An 18,214-nucleotide genomic window follows, 5' to 3' on the forward strand; every position below is an offset into this window, starting at 1 on the left:
ATCAGGATCCCTGTGCCAGCAGCAGGATGAGGATCAGGATCCCTGTGTGTCTTGGTTTAGAAGCAGGATCCCTGTGCCAGCAGCAGGATCAGGAGCAGGATGAGGATCAGGATCCCTGTGCCAGCAGCAGGGCTCGGCTCTGGCTGGCACCAGGCACAGTCATGAGCTGCTCTTGCATCAGGCCTCAGCCCTGGGGCACAAACAACTCTGCTTCCAAGCAGGTAAAATTCCATATTGCCCTGGCAGGAATGGGTGGTGGAATGGGGCTTGCCTGTGGTGAGTGACTCAGCCCAGAGCATCTGGCAGCTCCAGGAAAGGCACAGAAATGTGGAGTTCATGCCCAGAGGAATGACCCTGCTGCTCTCTGGCTGTTGTTTTAATTTGTTCTCTTTTGTTCCCACTTCCTGCCAGCTCCTGTTTGTGAGCATCACCACGTCACAGATTGATAAGGGATCTTTGGGAGTGAGATTTCTCCTTGGAAATCTGAACAAAACTCGTCCTTCATGACACCAGCACACAATGGCTCTGACTAAAGCCAAGGATTGGAAGAGAAACCTTTTGTTTCCAAAACAATCTGGTTTTAAGAAATGTTTACGTTCTGTTTCAGGACAAAAATGCTTTGAGAAAGTCCTTAATGCTCTCCTCCCTTCTCCTTAGATGAACAAGGTGAGATTTCCCTTGGGACTTGCACCATGCAGGTGCTGAGCAGTCAGACAGGGAGGTAAACAGCTGGAATCTGAGAGAGTGCTCAGAGGAGAGGAGCACAGGGATGAAAACGCAGCTTTAACCCGGGCAGCAGCTTGGCTCACCCTTTTATCTCCCCCTCCTCTCCTCACGGTGCTCTTGCTGCCTTTAAATTCAAACATTTGGAGGTGGAAGCACCCAGCCCGAGCAGCTGGGGCTGGGGGGAACCTCTGGGGCTGGCTCAACACGGGAGCACCAGGAATTCCACATTCCCTCTCTGTGCCTGCAGGGAGAGCTGGCAATTACAGAACCATGGAACACTCAGGGTTGGAAAGGACTCTCCTTGTTCCTCCCCTTGTCACAGGCAGGGCCACCTTCCACCATCCCTGCTCCATGGAAGACTTTGCCTGTGCTGATCAAATAATTCCATTTTCTAGGTGGGACAGACCTGACCTGGTTCATCCTTTCTCTCAGAACTCTTTGTTTTAAACCCCTTTTGGTTTTGTTTTTTAAACATTTAGGGGCATTTATTATTGACCTGACTGTGACATAAATCTGTAGCACGTGGCACTTTCTGATCACACACAGGTTTATTAGGGACATCAGCCACCTCTGTTCCCCAAGGTGAGCAGCAAAGTGTTGGCAGCATCAGCTGAGCCTGAGAGGTGCCAGGACAGCTCAGAAGGGATGAGCTGGAGCTGTCCCAGCCTTACACCTGCCCCATTTCGGGCAGCACTCCTGGATCTGACACCAGCACAGCCTCTGGCCTCCTCAGCTGTGTCTTCCTGCAGTTTGAGCCTCTTCCAGGTGCTGGGTGCAGGTGGTCAGGGCTGGGTGGGAGAGCAGAGCGTGGCAGGGAGGCAGTGGGATGTCTGGGAAGCCCTCCAGCCCACCCAGCAGGCAGTGGTGGTTTTGCAAGGCACTTCCACGTGGCAGGTGAGTGCTCAGGTCTCAGAGACTGTGATAAAATTAATAAAAAAAAAAAAAACCCAAAAAGTCCTAAAGGAGCAGCAAAGTCTAGCAGTTCTTCCCAGAGATGCTTTATCCACAGGCAACCCTTTTGAAAACAAGCCAAACTCCGAATTCCACGGCTTCCCTGTTTTGCTGGATCCCCAAATGCAGTCAAGCCCTTGCAGGAGAACACACCCCATCCACGCTGAGAGCCGCTCTGTATAAATAGCTCATGTACAAAATATACAAAACATTCTGTGCACGCCGAGCTCCTTCATTCGGCGTGAAGCTCCCAGCACCTCTCCCGAGGCTCTGGGGCAGGAGCTGGCAGGATGCTGGTGCCCCAGGCAGTGCAGACCGCTGGATTTGGGGTGAACATCCCCTTTCCCACCAGCCTCACCAGCTATTACTCCTTCAGCAGCCCCAACTTCTTGAGCGCCTCGCGCCGGTTCTCGTCGGCCGCGCCTTTGGGCGAGATCTTCACGCTGACGGCGGAGCGCGCCGGCCTGGGGAAGCCGGGCAGAGGGTGGGATCTCCTCTTGCTGCTCTTGTCCTTCTCCTCCTGCTCCTTCAGGCCCCCAAAGTCCTTCCCTGCCCCGAGGGAGGCGGGCCGGGGGCGGCTGCGGAGGAAGCTGGGCGCCAGGCGCTCGATGAAGGACATCTTGCCCAGGGAGGAGCTGCTGCCGCCGCGGCCGTTCTGCTCCTTGGGGCTGCCCATGGAGCTGCCCAGCCCCACCCCAGAGCGCTCCAGGGTGTTGGATTTGAAGGGCATCTGCCGGATCCCCGGCACGGAGCCCTGCCCAGCCTGCCCGGGGATGGGCACTGCTGTCTCACCGGGGTGGGGATGGAGGTGGGCGCTGGGCTCCCTCCTGTCCTGGGACAGTCCCAGCTTCTGCAGGGCCTCCCTTCGGGCTTTCTCCTTCTCCTTGGGGTCCAGGTGGCCTGAACTGCCCTTCTCAGCAGTGCTGTCGCTGGCAGGGCAGGGCTGGGAGGTGGCTGAGGGTGGAGGAGCTGCTTTGACCTTCTGGCCGTGCTCGGGCACGGGGCTGTTCCTGCTGGTTTTCAGGATGATGTTTGGCGGCAGTTTCCGCGGTTTGGGGGCGGTTGGAGGCCCACGCTTGGCATCGGGGTCCTGAGGGGTCTCCTCCAGGCTGGGTTTCTCCAGGTGGCCCCACGAAGTCCAAATTTTGGCCTCCTTGGCCGTCTCCCCCTTGGCATCTGAGCGCTGGCTGCGTGACCACTCCAGGTCCTCCTGGAAGGGGTCTGGGGGTTGGATCAGCACGGATTTGGTGTGGCTTCCTGCTCTGCCTAGGTCCAGCCTGCCCTCCTTGGGCACCTCCTGGGCAGGTCTGCCTGCTGGCACCGTGGGGACAGCTCCTCTGCTGCCCGAAGCTCCATTTGCTGCAGGGATGCTCCTGGGGAGGCTGGAATAACCTGGAGCAGCTGCTGGGGCTGAGATGCTTTTCCCACTCCGCTCTTCAGCCCCATGCTGCTGAGCTCTGCTTGCAGGGGGAGTCCTGTTCCCCAAATCTGGGAAGAGAGGGAGCTGGAGTTATGCTCTGGGCACAGAACACCCCTCACCCCTTCACAGCACCCAGGGCTCCCCCAGCTCCTCTGCTGTGCAAACCCAGGGCACACAGGGAATATTGCTCTGTCTGCTCTGGGGTGCCCTGACCCCAGGGCAGCTCTGACTCTGACCCTCATCCATGCAGAAAGAACCCATAAAAGTGTGAAATAGATTCTAGAGAGCAGTGCAGGTGCATCACTGGGTGAGAAATTGAGGTTTTGGGGTTTTTAGTGTGTTGAGGATGGAAGCAAGATGGAGGGCACAGGGTGTTGTCCTGGGTTTCTTCTTCTTCCTTCTTCACCCCGAGGTCATCGCTCAGGTGAGCACCAGGGGGACGCCTGGGGCTCCCCGTGGCAGGAGGGGAGTTGTGCAAACCCAGGGCACACAGGGAATATTGCTCTGTCTGCTCTGGGGTGCCCTGACCCCAGGGGAGCCCTGACTGTGACCCTCACTAATGGAGAAAGTTTCCCAGACTTCAAGATAGACTGGAATCCACAGAAGTGTGAAATAGATTCTAGAGAGCAGTGCAGGTGCATCACTGGGTGAGAAATTGAGGTTTTGGGATTTTTAGTGTGCCTTGGATGGCAGCAAGATGGAGGGCACAGGGTGCTATCCTGGGCTTCTTCTTCTTCCTTCTCCATGGGTTTGGGTGGCATTTTGTAATTGGGTGGAAAAGTCCCCATTGTGGGCTCTGAGGGATCAGTTATTGGATTAAAAGGGAAAATAATCCAGGTGTCAGTTCCTAGCTGGATAGTTTAGTTTTAAAAGCCCTTGCACCAAGAGATTGTTGGCCTTTTGTGCCTTCTAATGAAAAGCTGCAGAACTCACAGTAGTGAGGCTGTTTAAATGATAAGAAATAATAAACTGAGTCTGAACATGAACTATCATCTCAAGTGCCTTCAGTCCAACCCATGGAAACCCACAACTGGTACCCCCCCACTCTGATCCATCACTGCTGGGGAAATTGGATCCTTTGGGCCTGACAAAGCCTTATTAATTACTGTGATTACTGACACTAAGCAAAATCCCTGCAGGGTATTTATACATTGTAGAATTTCAAAGCCACTGAGCTGTGGTTACCAGAAAATTCTGTAAAATATTCATGCCTAGACAGGACGTGTATTGCACATATCTGTGCTTGGGAATAAGGCCTGTATGAAACCCTTTGGGGAAAGAAATAAATAGATTTTTCTATTTTATACTAAAATCTAATCTGCAGAAGGGTTTCCAGCTCACCCCGGGGCACAGGGCCTTTCCTGGGCTTGGAGGGCTCCCCGTAGTCGGTGTCATCCGTGGACACCCCACTGTCCCCCTCTGCATCCAGGGAGCCAATGGTTTCCTCCAGGAACATCAAACACTCCTTCTCTTCCACAGATAAATAGTCATAGCTGTTGTCACTCTGGAGAAAAAGAAGATAGAGCAGAGCAGATAAGAAAGAGAGGTTTACTTTATTTTATAAATTTATTTTTATTTTTTTATATATATATTTTTAATACATATATAAAATAGGATATAGAAATATAAAATCCTATATCCTATAAAATAGGATATAGAAATATATAGAAATATAGATATATATGTATATATTTATTATATACACATGTATATATTTATTATATATACATATAAATATATAAATATATATGTATATATTTATAATACATATGTGTATATAAATATATGAAAAATATATGAGAGGTTTACTTTATACTACATATCTATACATATAGTATATATAGTAAATATAAGTATTTAAATATATGTATATATTTATTATATATAAATATATAAGAAAGATGTTTATACTACTTATATATAATATATATACATATAGTATATAAAAGATATATTAATATATATGCACATATTTATAATATATATGTGTATATAAATATATAGATAAGAGAGGTTTACTTTATACTATATATATAAGAAGTTTATGTTATACTACACATATATATAACTTTATATTTATATAAATATAATATATAAAAATATATTATATATTTTATTATATTATATATTATTTTAATATTTTATATATTTATATTTAATGTCCAGGTAGTTTAGAGAGCCTGTGACAGCTGCTTGGCCAGTGGCTGTTCAATAATGAGTATTTACAGCTCCAGAAAACTAAACAACCTCCTCTAAAAAGAAGAAATATAAATATATATATATATATATATATATATATATACACATATATATATACTTAAAGCCTTTTTTGTATTACCCTCCTGTGTGGGTCAGAAGGTGGATTATTCTGAACTTGGAACTTGGCCTCTAACTTTCAGTTCTTTAGACTGAAATGTGAGCAGAGGGTAACAGATCCACAGGTGCAGACACCTGTAGTGCTCAGCAATGCTGAATCTTAGAAAACACCACCAGCACTGAAGGGTTCTGTGCAGGTGATGACCTCTCCTCGCTCTCCCATTCCTTCCTGAGCCAGAACTGTTTAATTTTTGTTGCATTTTGAGCACCAGGAGATGTGATTGCAGTATCAGACATCAAGGTGATTCCTGCAATCTGCCACGAACAAAATGAGGCGCGGGGCAGGATGGAATGTGCATCAGCTCAGCAAGCACAGGGCAGGAATTATCCCAGGTGGAGTTGTTTTGCAGAGACACCTTATCCAAATCTTTCACCACGCAGTATCACAACCAGTTCTTCCATCCCCATTAAACTCAGAGGGTTTGGTTCTGGTTTGCAATGCATCAAATGGAAAAGCTGCCAGGACTGGGCTGCTCTCACACATATCAATTATGCTCCAGGATGTAATTAGCCCATCAATCTTGGGATCAGTGTTGGGAGACAAACAAGCTTTAATGGACTGATAGGGAAAAGTTACACATCTACACCCATGGTCCAGACTCATCCCTGCCTTAACTGGGGAATTCATCTGGTGCCAGGCAGGAGGAGCTCAGCTCGCTGTCTCCTGCAGGTGTTGTCACTGCTTGGAGCCAGCGTCACCCAGTTACCCAACTGGTCTGATCCCTGCACCCCTGGCAGCACAGGAGCCTGTGCAGGGAGGGGATCCCCCCTCCAGGGGTCCCCTCTCCGGGGATCCCCTCTCCAGGGACAGGATCCCCTCTCCAGGGACAGGATCTCCTCTCCAGGGATCCCCTCTCCAGGGACAGGATCCCCCTCTCCAGGGACAGGATCCCCCTCTCCAGGGATCCCCTCTCCAGGGACAGGATCCCCTCTCCAGGGATCCCCTCTCCAAGGACAGGATCCCCTCTCCAAGGACAGGATCCCCTCTCCAAGGACAGGATCCCCTCTCCAGAGGAAGGATCCCCCCTCCAGGGACAGGATCCCCTCTCCAGGGACAGGATCCCCTCTCCAGGGACAGGATCCCCTCTCCAAGGACAGGATCCCTCTCCAGGAATCCCCTCTCCAGAGGAAGGATCCCCCCTCCAGGGGCAGGATCCCCTCTCCAGGGACAGGATCCCCCCTCCAGGGATCCCCTCTCCAGGCACAGGATCCCCTCTCCAGGGTCAGGATCCCCTCTCCAGGGTCAGGATCCCCTCTCCAGGGGTCTGTCCTGGCTCAGAGCAGCACCAAGGGCTCCTCACACACGTGGCAGGATGGGAAGGCTGGGATTGCTCTGGGGCAGGAATTCAGGAATCCACCAGGTCCTGCTGCTGTCTCAGGGCCTCCAGCTGCCTCCAAAGCACTGACAGGGAGCAGATTTGGGCTGAGATCTGCCCAGAATCCTTCTCCAGCCCAGAGGGGCGAGCTGGGCTGGGCACCCTGGGGTTACTCACCCGCTGGGAGTGGTTGGAGGCCGTGCTGACCATGCTGTCACAGCTGCCAGAGTTGCAGCCAGCCATCCCCAGCTCCTTCCTAGGCATAGCCTGGGCTGCCCCAGAGGCTGGCACAGCGGGAATGTCCTGGCTGGAGCAGGAAAAAGGAGAAACATTAAGTTGTGAGGTTCCCCCAGGGGTGACTCAAGCACGCTGGGAGGGAGACAGGCTGGCTCTGAAGCTGCTGGATGGAGGAATTGAGCTCCATCTTCAGCTGCTGGATGGAGGAATTGAGCTCCATCTTCAGCTGCTGGATGGAGGAATTGTGCTCCATCTTCAGCTGCTGGATGCAGGAATTGTGCTCCATCTTCAGCAGTTGGATGGAGGAATTGAGCTCCAGCTGCTGGATGGAAGAATTGAGCTCCAGCTGCTGGATGGAGGAATTGAGCTCCATCTTCAGCTGCTGGATGGAGGAATTGAGCTCCATCTTCAGCTGCTGGATGGAGGAATTGTGCTCCATCTTCAGCTGCTGGATGGAGGAACTGAGCTCCAGCTGCTGTCTCCAGGAGAAGGCACAGCTGGGCTTTTAAAAATCATCCTTGAAGTTTTCCTCAAAAGAATGGGGAAATCTCAGCACAGCCAGCTTGTGCTGGTGGCTCTCTGCTCACCTCACAGGGGTGGATAAGGCACAAGAAAAGCCTGGCTCAGAAATCCCAGCACAGCCCCAGCCCCGCCTCATGGGACCTCTTTCCTCTGCCACACCCTGTGCCAGCCCTGCAGCTTGAACTCAAAATGCTGCTGGTTACTCACATCCTCGCTCTGTCAGGAGCTTCCTCCTGGCCAGGAGCTGCCTCTGCCACCCTTCCTTGGGGGGGAGGTGTCCCCAGGGAGGTGTCCCTGGGCCTTTGGGGCACGCCTGGGTGTGTTTGGGCACGGCCTGTGGGGAGCAGGGCAGGCTGGGGCTGTGCCCAGGGGGGTTCAAGCAGCATCCCCTCTGCCCTGATGCAGCCCAGATGCATCACCAGGGGAGCCCAGGGTGGCAGCAGGGTGACAAGCAGGCTGGATTTGTGTTTCCCACACTGGGGCAGGGTGCCAGGGGGCAGAGGGCACAGTTATCCCTGCCCAGAGCTGTGCTCAGCACCCACAGAAGGTGCCATTGCTGATGGATGCAAAGCACTGAGCTTCCAAAAACTCCTGGCACCACCAATGAGTCTCCTCCACCCTGTTCTTGGGGAGGGAACTGGGCTGTGGGGGCGAGAGGGAGCAGCAAAACAAACACCAACACCCCCTGCAAGACACACGGACCCACGCGAGAGGATTTGCTCCTCGGGAGACAGAGGAGCCCTTTGTGCTGTAACCTGCAGGCAGGAACACACTGCTGCTTTTTTTCCCTTGTAGCAGGATCAGGGAATTAGATCCAGAGATAAGTGAGCAGAACTGGCTGCTTGTTCAGAGAGTTAGACCCTGAAAGAATTCCTTTGTAATTGGAATACGCCACAAAAATCAGATTTCAACACCCACGCCCTGACAGGTCTAATCCTTCCACGCAGGAGGAGTTTAATATTTCAGTCTCAGCTTTGCATTATTTACTGCTTAAGTGATGTTGAAGTAAGTGGTGGCTTTGGAACAGCAATTCCCTGGATTCTTTGAATTCAGATCTCTTCACAGCCAGGGAGTTGAGCTGTGAGGAAGCAGAGCTGAGCTTGGGGGACTTCAGGCCTCTGCAGGGCTTTGCTGTGCACTGGAGCCTCCACAACGTGAAATTTGGATTTATATCAAAACTAGAGATACAGATTTCTAGATTTACATCGACTCCTCAGAAGCAGGAGGCTTGGCCATGGTGGTTGTGCTGCTCCTGGCTGCCTCCTTCCCAAATTTCAGACAGCAAAACCCTCCTGGGGAAGTGAAAACCTTGCTGGAACTTGAGTGTGCAGCTGCTTGGGGCCAGCAGGGAGGCATTTTCTCCGTGAGGATCCCCCCCACCACCAGTCCACTAAATAAATCATTTTCTCTCATTCAAAACCAGCTTTTGCAGGGACCTCAAGCAGCTGCCAAGGCTTTGGCACCCACCAAGCCCCAGCTCATGGGAGGCAAAGTCCAGCCCGAGCCCGTCGGGCACTGCAGAGGATCTGCACCGAAACAAGAAGTTCCTTTTCCTGCCCATCCGTTCTCTGATGTGATTACAGCTCCAGCACACTCATCCAGCTCGGGAAAGGGGAAAAAATCCGTGTTGAAACCCCCAGTTTTAATGATTCAGAAGGATTTTAGTTCCTTCTTTGCCACAACAGTAACAGCCACAAACTAAAAACGTGACTGTTTGATTTAAAAGACACAGAACTCAAAAAAGCTGTTTTATAGCCGGGTTTCAGTGGTGTTGTTCTCTTCCCCAGCTAAAAACATATTTGGAAGAAGCTATTTTTCACCCAAATCCAAAAGCCAGGTCCCTCAGCTCTTGTGGCCGTTGCCATAACTGTCCTTTAAAAGCCCACGGAGCCATCAAAGAGCTGCCGGGTAGCAATTAATGCTAATTGCTTTAGAGAAGAGGCTACTTTCTTTCAGCCAGCACCACTCCAAGCTCTTCATCCCGGCTTAGAACACCTCGGTTTTGCTGTCTGGGGCACAGCAGCCAGACCCCTCCTGGGGAAGCCTTTCCCTCCTGGGAAAGGCTTTGTGCTGCCAAACCCAAAGCAAACCCCCCTCTGCGGGCACCGTCCCAGCTCTGAGCAGCCCAGGGGATGGATCCCAGCTCGGGGGCAAAGGGGTCAAGGGCAGATCTGAATTTCCTCCTATCTCAACAGGTAAATGAAGCACCCCAGCAGCTGCCTGAGCTGTTTGCTGCCCCGAGCACAGCTTTCCCCAGCTTTCCTCCCACCACCACCACCTCCAATCCACCAGGTCCAGCTTCCCTGGTGAATCCCCCACCACGTTTCACCCTTGCAAAGCAGAGCCCTGCAGGTACCCAGAGCCCCCCAGCACAGGAAAAGCACAGAGAGCAAAGGACAAGCAAGAACAGAAATGATTATTAATCCGTTTTGTAGTTTTACCAGGCTGTCCGTGGTTCCGTGCTGTTCAATTCCTTGTCCCGGCCGTGCCTATCCCGGGACTTCTTTGCTTTTCTGGGCTAACCAAACACAGCCGGGTTACACATTAACTCAGATAAGGCTGCGCTGCTCGGCAGGTACGTCCTGACAGGCGATCCCTGGCCCCTCACCTGCACCCAGACCGAGTGCAACTCATCCCGCAGCCCTGCCGGGTCCCTTTCCTGCTGTTTCAGCCGGGATCGAGCCCCCAAGCCCGTCCTCGCCGTGCCCCGGAGCGCTGGCTGTGAGCTGCGGGCAGCGCTGCTCGGTGCCACCCAGCTCCCTCACTTCACTTCCCTGCTGTCCCCTGCTGTCCTGGGCACAGACTCCTTAATCCGACATCCTGTTCTGCCGCATAGCTGCTCGCTGAGAGCGGAGCCCTGAGCCCAGCCTTGCACTCGCTAATTACGGCAGCGTCACCCGCTGCGGGTTTCTGCTCTCGGCTCCTCTGTCCGGGATGCCGCAGCTCGGGCTGGGAGCTCAGCCCTGCAAACAGCCCGGCCTGCGACAGGTCCCTGCTTGCATTTCACCACAGCTTCCCAGAGGCCAAAAGTTTGCCGCTTGCATAGGAAGGAGGTTGTAAAGACAGGCAGAAAGCGTTTTGGGGAGGGAAGGTTCGGCACGGGTTTGTTTGCGTGCTGCGGGAAGGGGCGCCCAGGTCTGCGCAGCTCCCGGGCTCCTGCTGCCTGTCCCGACCTGCAGCTGCTTCTGCCCCACTTGGCACCGTTCCCTGTGGGCACCAAAACCCTCTGCCAGCTCCTTCCCCTGATGGGGACTCCTTCCCCAGGCAGCCTGCAGCCCGTTTCTGGAGCTCTGGTGAAAGCTGAAGCCCCCCCAAGATGCCCATCAGGCTCATCCTCACAGTGACACCTTCTCAGAACCTCTGCTGGGTCATTCCTCCAGCAGCATCTCCTGTCCTGAGCCCCTGGTGCTGCCTCTGCTGCCTCCTCAAAGAGGGGCCCAGATGTCCCCACCCTGTGCAGGGTGACAGAGAGCAGCAGAGCCTCCTTCTCACTCTGACTTTGGGCTCTGTTGTTAAAATTGGAGCTTTTCCTGCCATTCCCCCCACTCAACGTGGACTTGTACCTGCTTGACAAGGTGCTGCTCACTGCAAATCTACAAACACCCTGCAGGAAATTTCCAGGGCTGACACAGCTGCTGGATTCATTCACATTTCCACGCTCCAATGATTTTTTTTTTTTTTCAATCGGTATTTTTAGCAAAAGGATTTGTTACCACACATGTTCCCTGCTCCACAGAACAGGGAAGTGGAAACATCAGCTAATTAAAGCCAGGGGAAGATGCAGGGAGAGCAGATGAGCCAGAGGCTCCCACTGGCAGTGCTGAGCCCAGCCAAGTGCTGTTCCAGAAGGGAACATGTGCTGCAGAGCAAATCAACAAAGCAGAGGCTGCTGAGCCCCAGGCAGCCCCAGCCCTTCCTGCTGGCCTGGTGAGGGATGGGGATGCAGCCAGAGCTGCTGGGGCATCGTCACAACCAGGGATCGAGGGCAGGATTGGTGCCAGGGCTTCAGGAGCTGTGCTGGATGGCACAGCACCAACAGAGTTTAAACATGGTGTTAATTAATGAAGTGGGTGTGATTGATGCACCCCAGCAGCTGCCTGAGCTGTTTGCTGTCCCAAGCAAAAGCTTCCCCAGCTTTTAATGAATTAATTTTAATTTGAAGTGGGAGCTTTAGAGCTGTGTGGGTTTTGTCGAGTTGTGCCCGGTGCTGAGGCTGCTCTGAGAGAGGGAGGGAAGCAAAGCTGGGGTAATTTTGTTCTTGCAGTGCCAGCAGGGTGTGAGTGAGCAGCAGCACGGGGCAGGGGTGTCTGACAGCAGCAGGACTCCAGTCTGGGCAGTCCAACAGGCAGAGCTGGCTGCCTGCAGCCCCGTGTGGGTCAGGAAAGTGTCAGCATCCATTAGGAGAAATCTCCAGCTCCTCTGAATCAGGAGCCCAGAAAGAACCTGTTCTTTTTCCACATTCCTCTCCCTCCAAACAAATATAAATAGCTGCAACCCAAAATAAGGTGTGATTTCACATAGATGGCATGAAGGATATGCCAGGAGTCAAATGATGCAGAGAAAACTTCCCAGTGCCCTGGAAGGACTTTGGCAGCTTCACAGCCCTGCTGAGTGAGCCTCACCCTGTTCCTAAACACGAGGGCACAAGTGACTCAGGCCTGGCCCTGAAGGAAAAGCATCCACAGGCGTCACTGATAAGATTCCTGTCAAGGTAAGGAGGTTTTTTTGACTCTGTGGGACTCTTGGGCACTTTCCTTCACCCAAATTGCAGGCACAGCCTGTGTGCTGGCAAATCAGTCATGGAAAATAGCATGTAGTTAATGCCTCCTGTTGCACAGCACTCATTAAACCTTCCTGTGGCCAAGGAAGATTTTATTTATGCATTAAATAAATATTTATTTATTATATAAACATTATTTTTATAATATTTATTTTCTGTTTCACAGAAAGGAGCTGGAAAATGTAGTTAATACCTCCTGTTGTACAGCACTCATCAAACCTTTCTATGGCCAAGGAAGGTTTTATTTATGTATTATATAAATAGTTTTTATATAATATTTATTATCTCTGTTTCACAGAAAGGAGCTGGAGAAGGGAGCTGAAGTGTTCCCATTGCTTGCTTACCATTAATACCAGAAGTGAGAAGGCAGCTCCCAAGCTTTAAGAGCTCCTCAACATTTTCCTCCAGATTTAATTAAAAATAATAGACAAGGGCACTGTGGTCCTGGACAACCTGATTTTGTTACCTCCTCTGTTGTATTCCTGTTCCAGGGGGGAGTTGGTGCTCAGACAGCTGAAACAGCAGGAGTGATTTCACCCAATCTGAAGGAATTTTATTTGGAACAAACCTGACAGCAGTTTTAGAGCTGGATGCAAAGTTTGATTGAAAATGCAGGCAGACATTTAATTGCATGGCAGCTGCAATTTTCCAAACAGCAAGCTGACAACTTTTATTTCCTCTTCTGGAGAGTTTCCTTGGCAGGGAGAGGTTGCCAGGGCTGGCCCATGGGTGGGTTCTGCAGTGAGATCAGGCACACACAGATGATTCAGCACTCCTGTGTCAGTCTGATTGCTCAGAACCTCCCCCAGCAGAGAATTTCTGCTCTCCTCATTCAGCCCCTGCCAAGAGGAGAAGGACAAACACAACACTGCGGGGTCAGAGAGGTTTCAGCCTCACTGGGGGTTGGCTGCCCCAGAACAGATCCCACTTCCAGAGCTGGGATATTCTCCAGGAGAGCAGGATGGGCACAGGGCACTGTCCCCAGACTGTCACAATGGCACCCCTGTGACTGTGCCCAGGGAGAGGTGCTGGTTTGAGATGCACCTTGGAACAGGGTGTTCCTTCTCTCAGTGCTCTCCCCAGGAACTGCTCTTTTGATAGGAGTTTACTCAGAACTTCACAATTGGGCTTGTCCTTCAAAAATTCCAGTTATTACTGATTTTCTCCCCAGACTGCTCTTTCAGTCTATTGCATCCATGGAGTAGATCTGTGTAATACTGCACACAAATATTTGTGAAGTTGGCTTAATTATTTGTATATTTCAATGCACAAAAGACTCTGGAGGGATGTAAAACTCTCTTTACAGCTGAGTCCTGATATCTCAGGTACTGTATTTCATAGAATCCCAGAGTGGTTTGGCTTGGAAAGGATCTTGAAGCTCATCTCATCCCATTCTGATATTCAGAGTTCAGACCCCCACCAAAAAGAAGGATGCCATTTCTGAGATAATTCCCTGACTGTGTCATTAAGAGCAGTTAGTTAAAACATACTAAAAACACTCTAATAAGAATTTTTAAAAAGAAAAAGAGTTGTATTTAAATCTATCCAGACTTTATGTGTTAAATAATGCAGATACTTTTTGTTTGGGAAAGTTTAGGAGAGTAAGGAGAAATTTTTCTTGCAGTCAAGGACTTGCTCTTTGTCAGCCTGTAAAAATACCAACTTTTACAACCATGAATTACAGGTATATCTTTTTTTAACCAAAGAGATTTTATTTTTCTAGGCAACAAAAAAAAAGAACATCCAAGCAGTGATAGTGACACGTCTCCCTCCAAGGGAACTGATTCTCTGGTAGCAGATTCCCAATGCAAACATGATCTAGCAAAGCTCAACACTCTGGATTAAATAAAGCTCATTTTTAAATACTGCAACTGAGAAATACCAGGGGAAAAAAAGGAAAAAAAAAAAAGTTTCACACACTTTGAGAAATCCATCCAGGACACAAAGCTAAAATCTAAGGGTTGCTCCCCAAAGTCAAGGCAGACAATAAATATGGATCTTCCACTTGTGTTTCAAAGACACCTGGTGCACCTCTCTGAGGTAGGTATTGTGTCCATGTGACAGATGGCAAAGGGGGAGGATCAGCTCCTTGTCCCAGGCATGGCCCTGCTTCCCTGGGAGAGCTCAGAGCACACCTGGGGCTTGCCAGTCTCTTGGTCTCGTTCCTAGCCAGTATTTCAGCTCAAGTAGTTATAACACAGTGTAATCTTCAAGTTCCTTTGAACTGCCAGGTATTTCTGGAGGGTTTTAAGCATCAGCTTCTACAGGGCTGGGTTTAATGTTGGGTTTTGGGGGGGTTTTATCTTCTTTTCCTAATGACAGGCTAAAAGCAGAGTGGGGTTTAACACTGGAAGCTAAGTGGCTTTCTATAGGGAACTCCCAACAGTGCTAATGTGTGTTTTAATACTGAATTAAAAACAAACCCAGGTCCATAGTGCTCTGGGTGATCCTAGGCTGTTTTAATTATTCATGCCTTAATTCAGCAAAGCACTTAAGTAATTATGTTTTTTCTTCAGTACAACCCTCCTGTATTTCAAGATCCAACTGGGAGCCTCTGCTGAGAATCCCAGAAATAGGATTTTTGCAGAAAAGGTGGTGTGGCTGCACCAGTTTGGTCAGGTGCCTGAGGGAACAGAGCCCTTTAAACTGGGTTTTAGGTTAAACCCACGTGCAAAGTGGGTTTATTTCTGCCTCAGTCTGAGGATGCTCCTTCTTGTTCCCCAGTTTAAAAGTACAAGGAAGGTCACTCAAAACAGTAACAGAAGAATGGCAGGCAAAGGGTATTTTAAAATTCAAGAAACAAGGATGTGTTGCAGGCATTTCAAAGAAAAAAAAACAACATAAATCCCCTTCAGTAATATGCACCTTTACAGCACCTTTTTTAAAAGCCCTCAAAATCACTTCCTGTTAAGCTTCACAACCCCACTGTGAGGTAAAATAATTCCAATTAAACCAATTTTACCTTCCCTGATTCTGAACAGTCCAAGGAGTGGGGCACTTCCCCAGCTTATTTTCATCTGAACATTCAGCTGTGATATCTCATTATCACAATGAAAGTCTTCCTACTCCACAGTCAATGGTGACAAATCAAACACATTAAGGCAGAAAGCAGATGGAATTTCAAGCCTCCCTTCTGGCTCTGGCCTTCAGAGGGCAAAACTTTTTACCAGCAAAGAGTGAGAACTCAACCTTAAAGTGCTCATTCACAGTATTTGGAAACTGGAACAGCTTAGTAACACCATGGCCTTAATTGGCTGTACTCAAGTAAAATATTCAATGTATTTAACAGATGCAAATTGAGTCACTTCCCTAACTACTCACTTCCCTCTTGCAGGAATTTCCAATGCTATTATGAAGAAGAATCCCAAGTATTCCAGGACACATGCTTATGCTCTGATGCAGTGTAAACACCAGGGGGTTGAGAGTTATTTTTCAAGCAACTAAAAACTACCTACGGAGGATTAATAAGTTTTATTCAACACTTATCCATCTACTCATTAATTTAAAGGCTACCTTAAAGCTTAGAGGCCATTGCTTTCCCTAAAGTTCTCTGCACACAAACTACACAGTCTATTCCTGATGGTATAGGGCAGCTCAGAGATCCTCTTTCCACTACAAATTGTATTTTGATATTGTACTTGGTATTTCCATTATAAATCATGCACCACACGAGCAGTTTCCCCTCTGAGAGCTGCACGAACGTGCAGAGCCCAATTCTCAGTGTAAGTGATGCTGATATTTGTGTTTCCCAAAGCCTCAGATTCATTGAATTCCCCTGAAAATGTACATTCAGCACCTCAGAGAAGGATTTTACAGCAGTGTTAATCAAGCCTGGTTGTGTCTGTCTGTCTGCTCAGATCACACATTCAGCACCTCACAGGTGGATTTTATAGTAGTGTTGGACAAGCCTGGCTGTGTCTGTCTGCTCAGATCTCACATTCAGCACCTCAGAGGTGGATTTTATAGTAGTGTTGGACAAGCCTGGCTGTGTATGTCTGCTCAGATCTCACATTCAGCACCTCAGAGGTGGATTTTATAGTAGTGTTGGACAAGCCTGGCTGTGTCTGTCTGTCTGCTCAGATCTCTCTCACACACACACACACACACACAGAAGGTGATGAAATCAAGGTGTGGCTGCCACTGTCCACCACCAGCCCAAGTGCCATCCCTACTCCCAAGCCCCTATTCCCAAACCTGCGCGTTGGCCACCGTGAAGTTAATTTAGTTAATTAGTTAATAAGCTTTTCAAGCTCTGTGAACGGAATTTTATGATTACAAACAGCTTATCTGGGACTCCAGAATCTGATTCCGGAGCGCTGAGGTAGTCGATGGCACCCTCCTCGTGCTGCTGAGCTCACACCTCCCCGAAGTTGGTGTGTCCAGTCTCCCTGGCGTGCTCCCTGGCCTCCAGCTGCCCCGTCAGTCCCTTCTGGCACACCATGCAGCGCAGGGCGAAGCGATTCACATCCGTGTACTGCCTCTTCCTGCGGGCTTCGTCCGCCAGCTCCAGAGCCTGCGCCAGCACCACGTCATCGCTGCTGGGGAAGATGGTCTGGGGAGGAAGGTCCGAGCCGGGCAGGCGGCGCTCCAGGGGGTCGTAGTGGATGCCGTCGTAGATCAGCAGCACGCGCTTGCTGTAGCCCGCGTCCTCGCCGAAGCGGTCGATGCGCACGGTCTGCGTGTCCACCACGCAGATCTCGCACTGGTAGAACTTGGACAGGATGGACACCTCGATGGCTCCTCCCCAGGTCTCCTCCCTGCGGATCCAGTCACAGTATTCCCTGTTGGTTTTGCCCAGCACTGCCTCGCAGTACGACTCGGGGTCGCTGGCCACGATCTGGGCGATGAGGTTGCGCATCTCCGGGGCGCAGCCGGGGTCGTACACGCCGCCCTCCACCACGTAGAACACGCTGGTGAACAGGCAGGAATTGTCTGCTGGCACCACCCTCCTGACCAGCACGGGCACGGCTTCCCTGACGGGCTGGGACATCGCTTTTTTGGCCACCACCGGCGAGCCGGGCTCGGGTTTGGATGTGTCCTCTTCCACTATCAGAGTGTCACCTGCCACACAGGAGGAGGGACATAAAAGGGAGACTTAAAGCTGCTGCTGCTCCTCCAACACAACAACACGGCCGTGCTGGCATTGCTGAGGGGCACAGAACACAATCACGGAATGGTTTGGGGTCTTAAACGTCACCCAGTCCCACCCTCGCCAAGGGCAGGGACACCTTCCAGCAGCCCAGCCTGCTCCAAGCCCCGTCCAAGCCGGCCTCGCACACCTCCGCCCGTTTCCCCCAGCTCGGTATCCCGCCGGGAAACAGCCTCGGCCAACAGCCGCTGGCACCACAACGGTCCCCGCGGGACTCACCTGGCGTGGCCCGGACCCCGTCCCCTCCAGCCCCGCGCGCTTCTCCCTCCGGACCCCCGGGACGCAGCCAAAGCACCGGCGGCGCTCGCAGCGAGCAGGAAGCGCTGCCGAGCCGGGCGCTGACGCCTCCCCCGGGAGCAGGAACCGGCCCGACCGCCGGTTGATGAGGGGCGTGTATGCCACGGCCTCTTTAATTAACGAAATTGCAGCCGGCGGGGCGGCAGAGCCCTCAGAGCGCCGCCCTCCTCCCCCCGGGGCCCTCACCCGAGTGGATGCCGAGCTCGCCCAGCCGCCGCTCGCCGTCGCTGAGGTCGAGGCTGCGCGGCGGGAAGCCGTGCAGGAGGCGCTGTGCGGGCGCGGGCACTCCGGTGAGCGCGGCGAGCGCGGCCTGCATGTCGCGGAGGCGGGAGTGCGGCGACAGCCCCGGCAGCGCGTGCGAGCCGCTCCGGGCCTTGCAGCGCAGCCGCAGCATCCTCGGGGCCGCCGCCGCACCGGCCGCCGCCGCTTCCGCTTCCGGC

At 51.3% G+C, this 18,214-nt stretch overlaps 2 protein-coding genes across 2 annotated transcripts; both read right to left on the minus strand.

Moving 5' to 3' along the window:
* Positions 1 to 1,460: 1,460 nt before the first annotated feature.
* On the minus strand, positions 1,461 to 10,138 carry LOC311162361 (specifically androgen-regulated gene protein). The gene is made up of 4 exons (XM_084220664.1): positions 9,990 to 10,138; positions 6,967 to 7,096; positions 4,439 to 4,601; positions 1,461 to 3,165 (listed from the first exon to the last, which is right to left on the minus strand). The coding sequence occupies exons 2-4, from the start codon at positions 7,051 to 7,053 to the stop codon at positions 2,042 to 2,044; spliced, it is 1,374 nt and encodes a 457-aa protein (XP_084076790.1). The 5' UTR covers positions 7,054 to 7,096; positions 9,990 to 10,138; the 3' UTR covers positions 1,461 to 2,041.
* Positions 10,139 to 14,027: 3,889 nt separating this feature from the next.
* YOD1 (YOD1 deubiquitinase) lies at positions 14,028 to 18,186 on the minus strand. Its single transcript, XM_084220599.1, has 2 exons — positions 17,961 to 18,186; positions 14,028 to 17,389 (listed from the first exon to the last, which is right to left on the minus strand). The coding sequence occupies exons 1-2, from the start codon at positions 18,166 to 18,168 to the stop codon at positions 16,683 to 16,685; spliced, it is 915 nt and encodes a 304-aa protein (XP_084076725.1). The 5' UTR covers positions 18,169 to 18,186; the 3' UTR covers positions 14,028 to 16,682.
* Between the last annotated feature and the right edge of the window lie 28 nt (positions 18,187 to 18,214).

The sequence above is a fragment of the Fringilla coelebs genome (assembly GCF_963513975.1).
Source record: "Fringilla coelebs genome assembly, chromosome: 23".
In the NCBI taxonomy this organism is placed as follows: domain Eukaryota; kingdom Metazoa; phylum Chordata; class Aves; order Passeriformes; family Fringillidae; genus Fringilla; species Fringilla coelebs.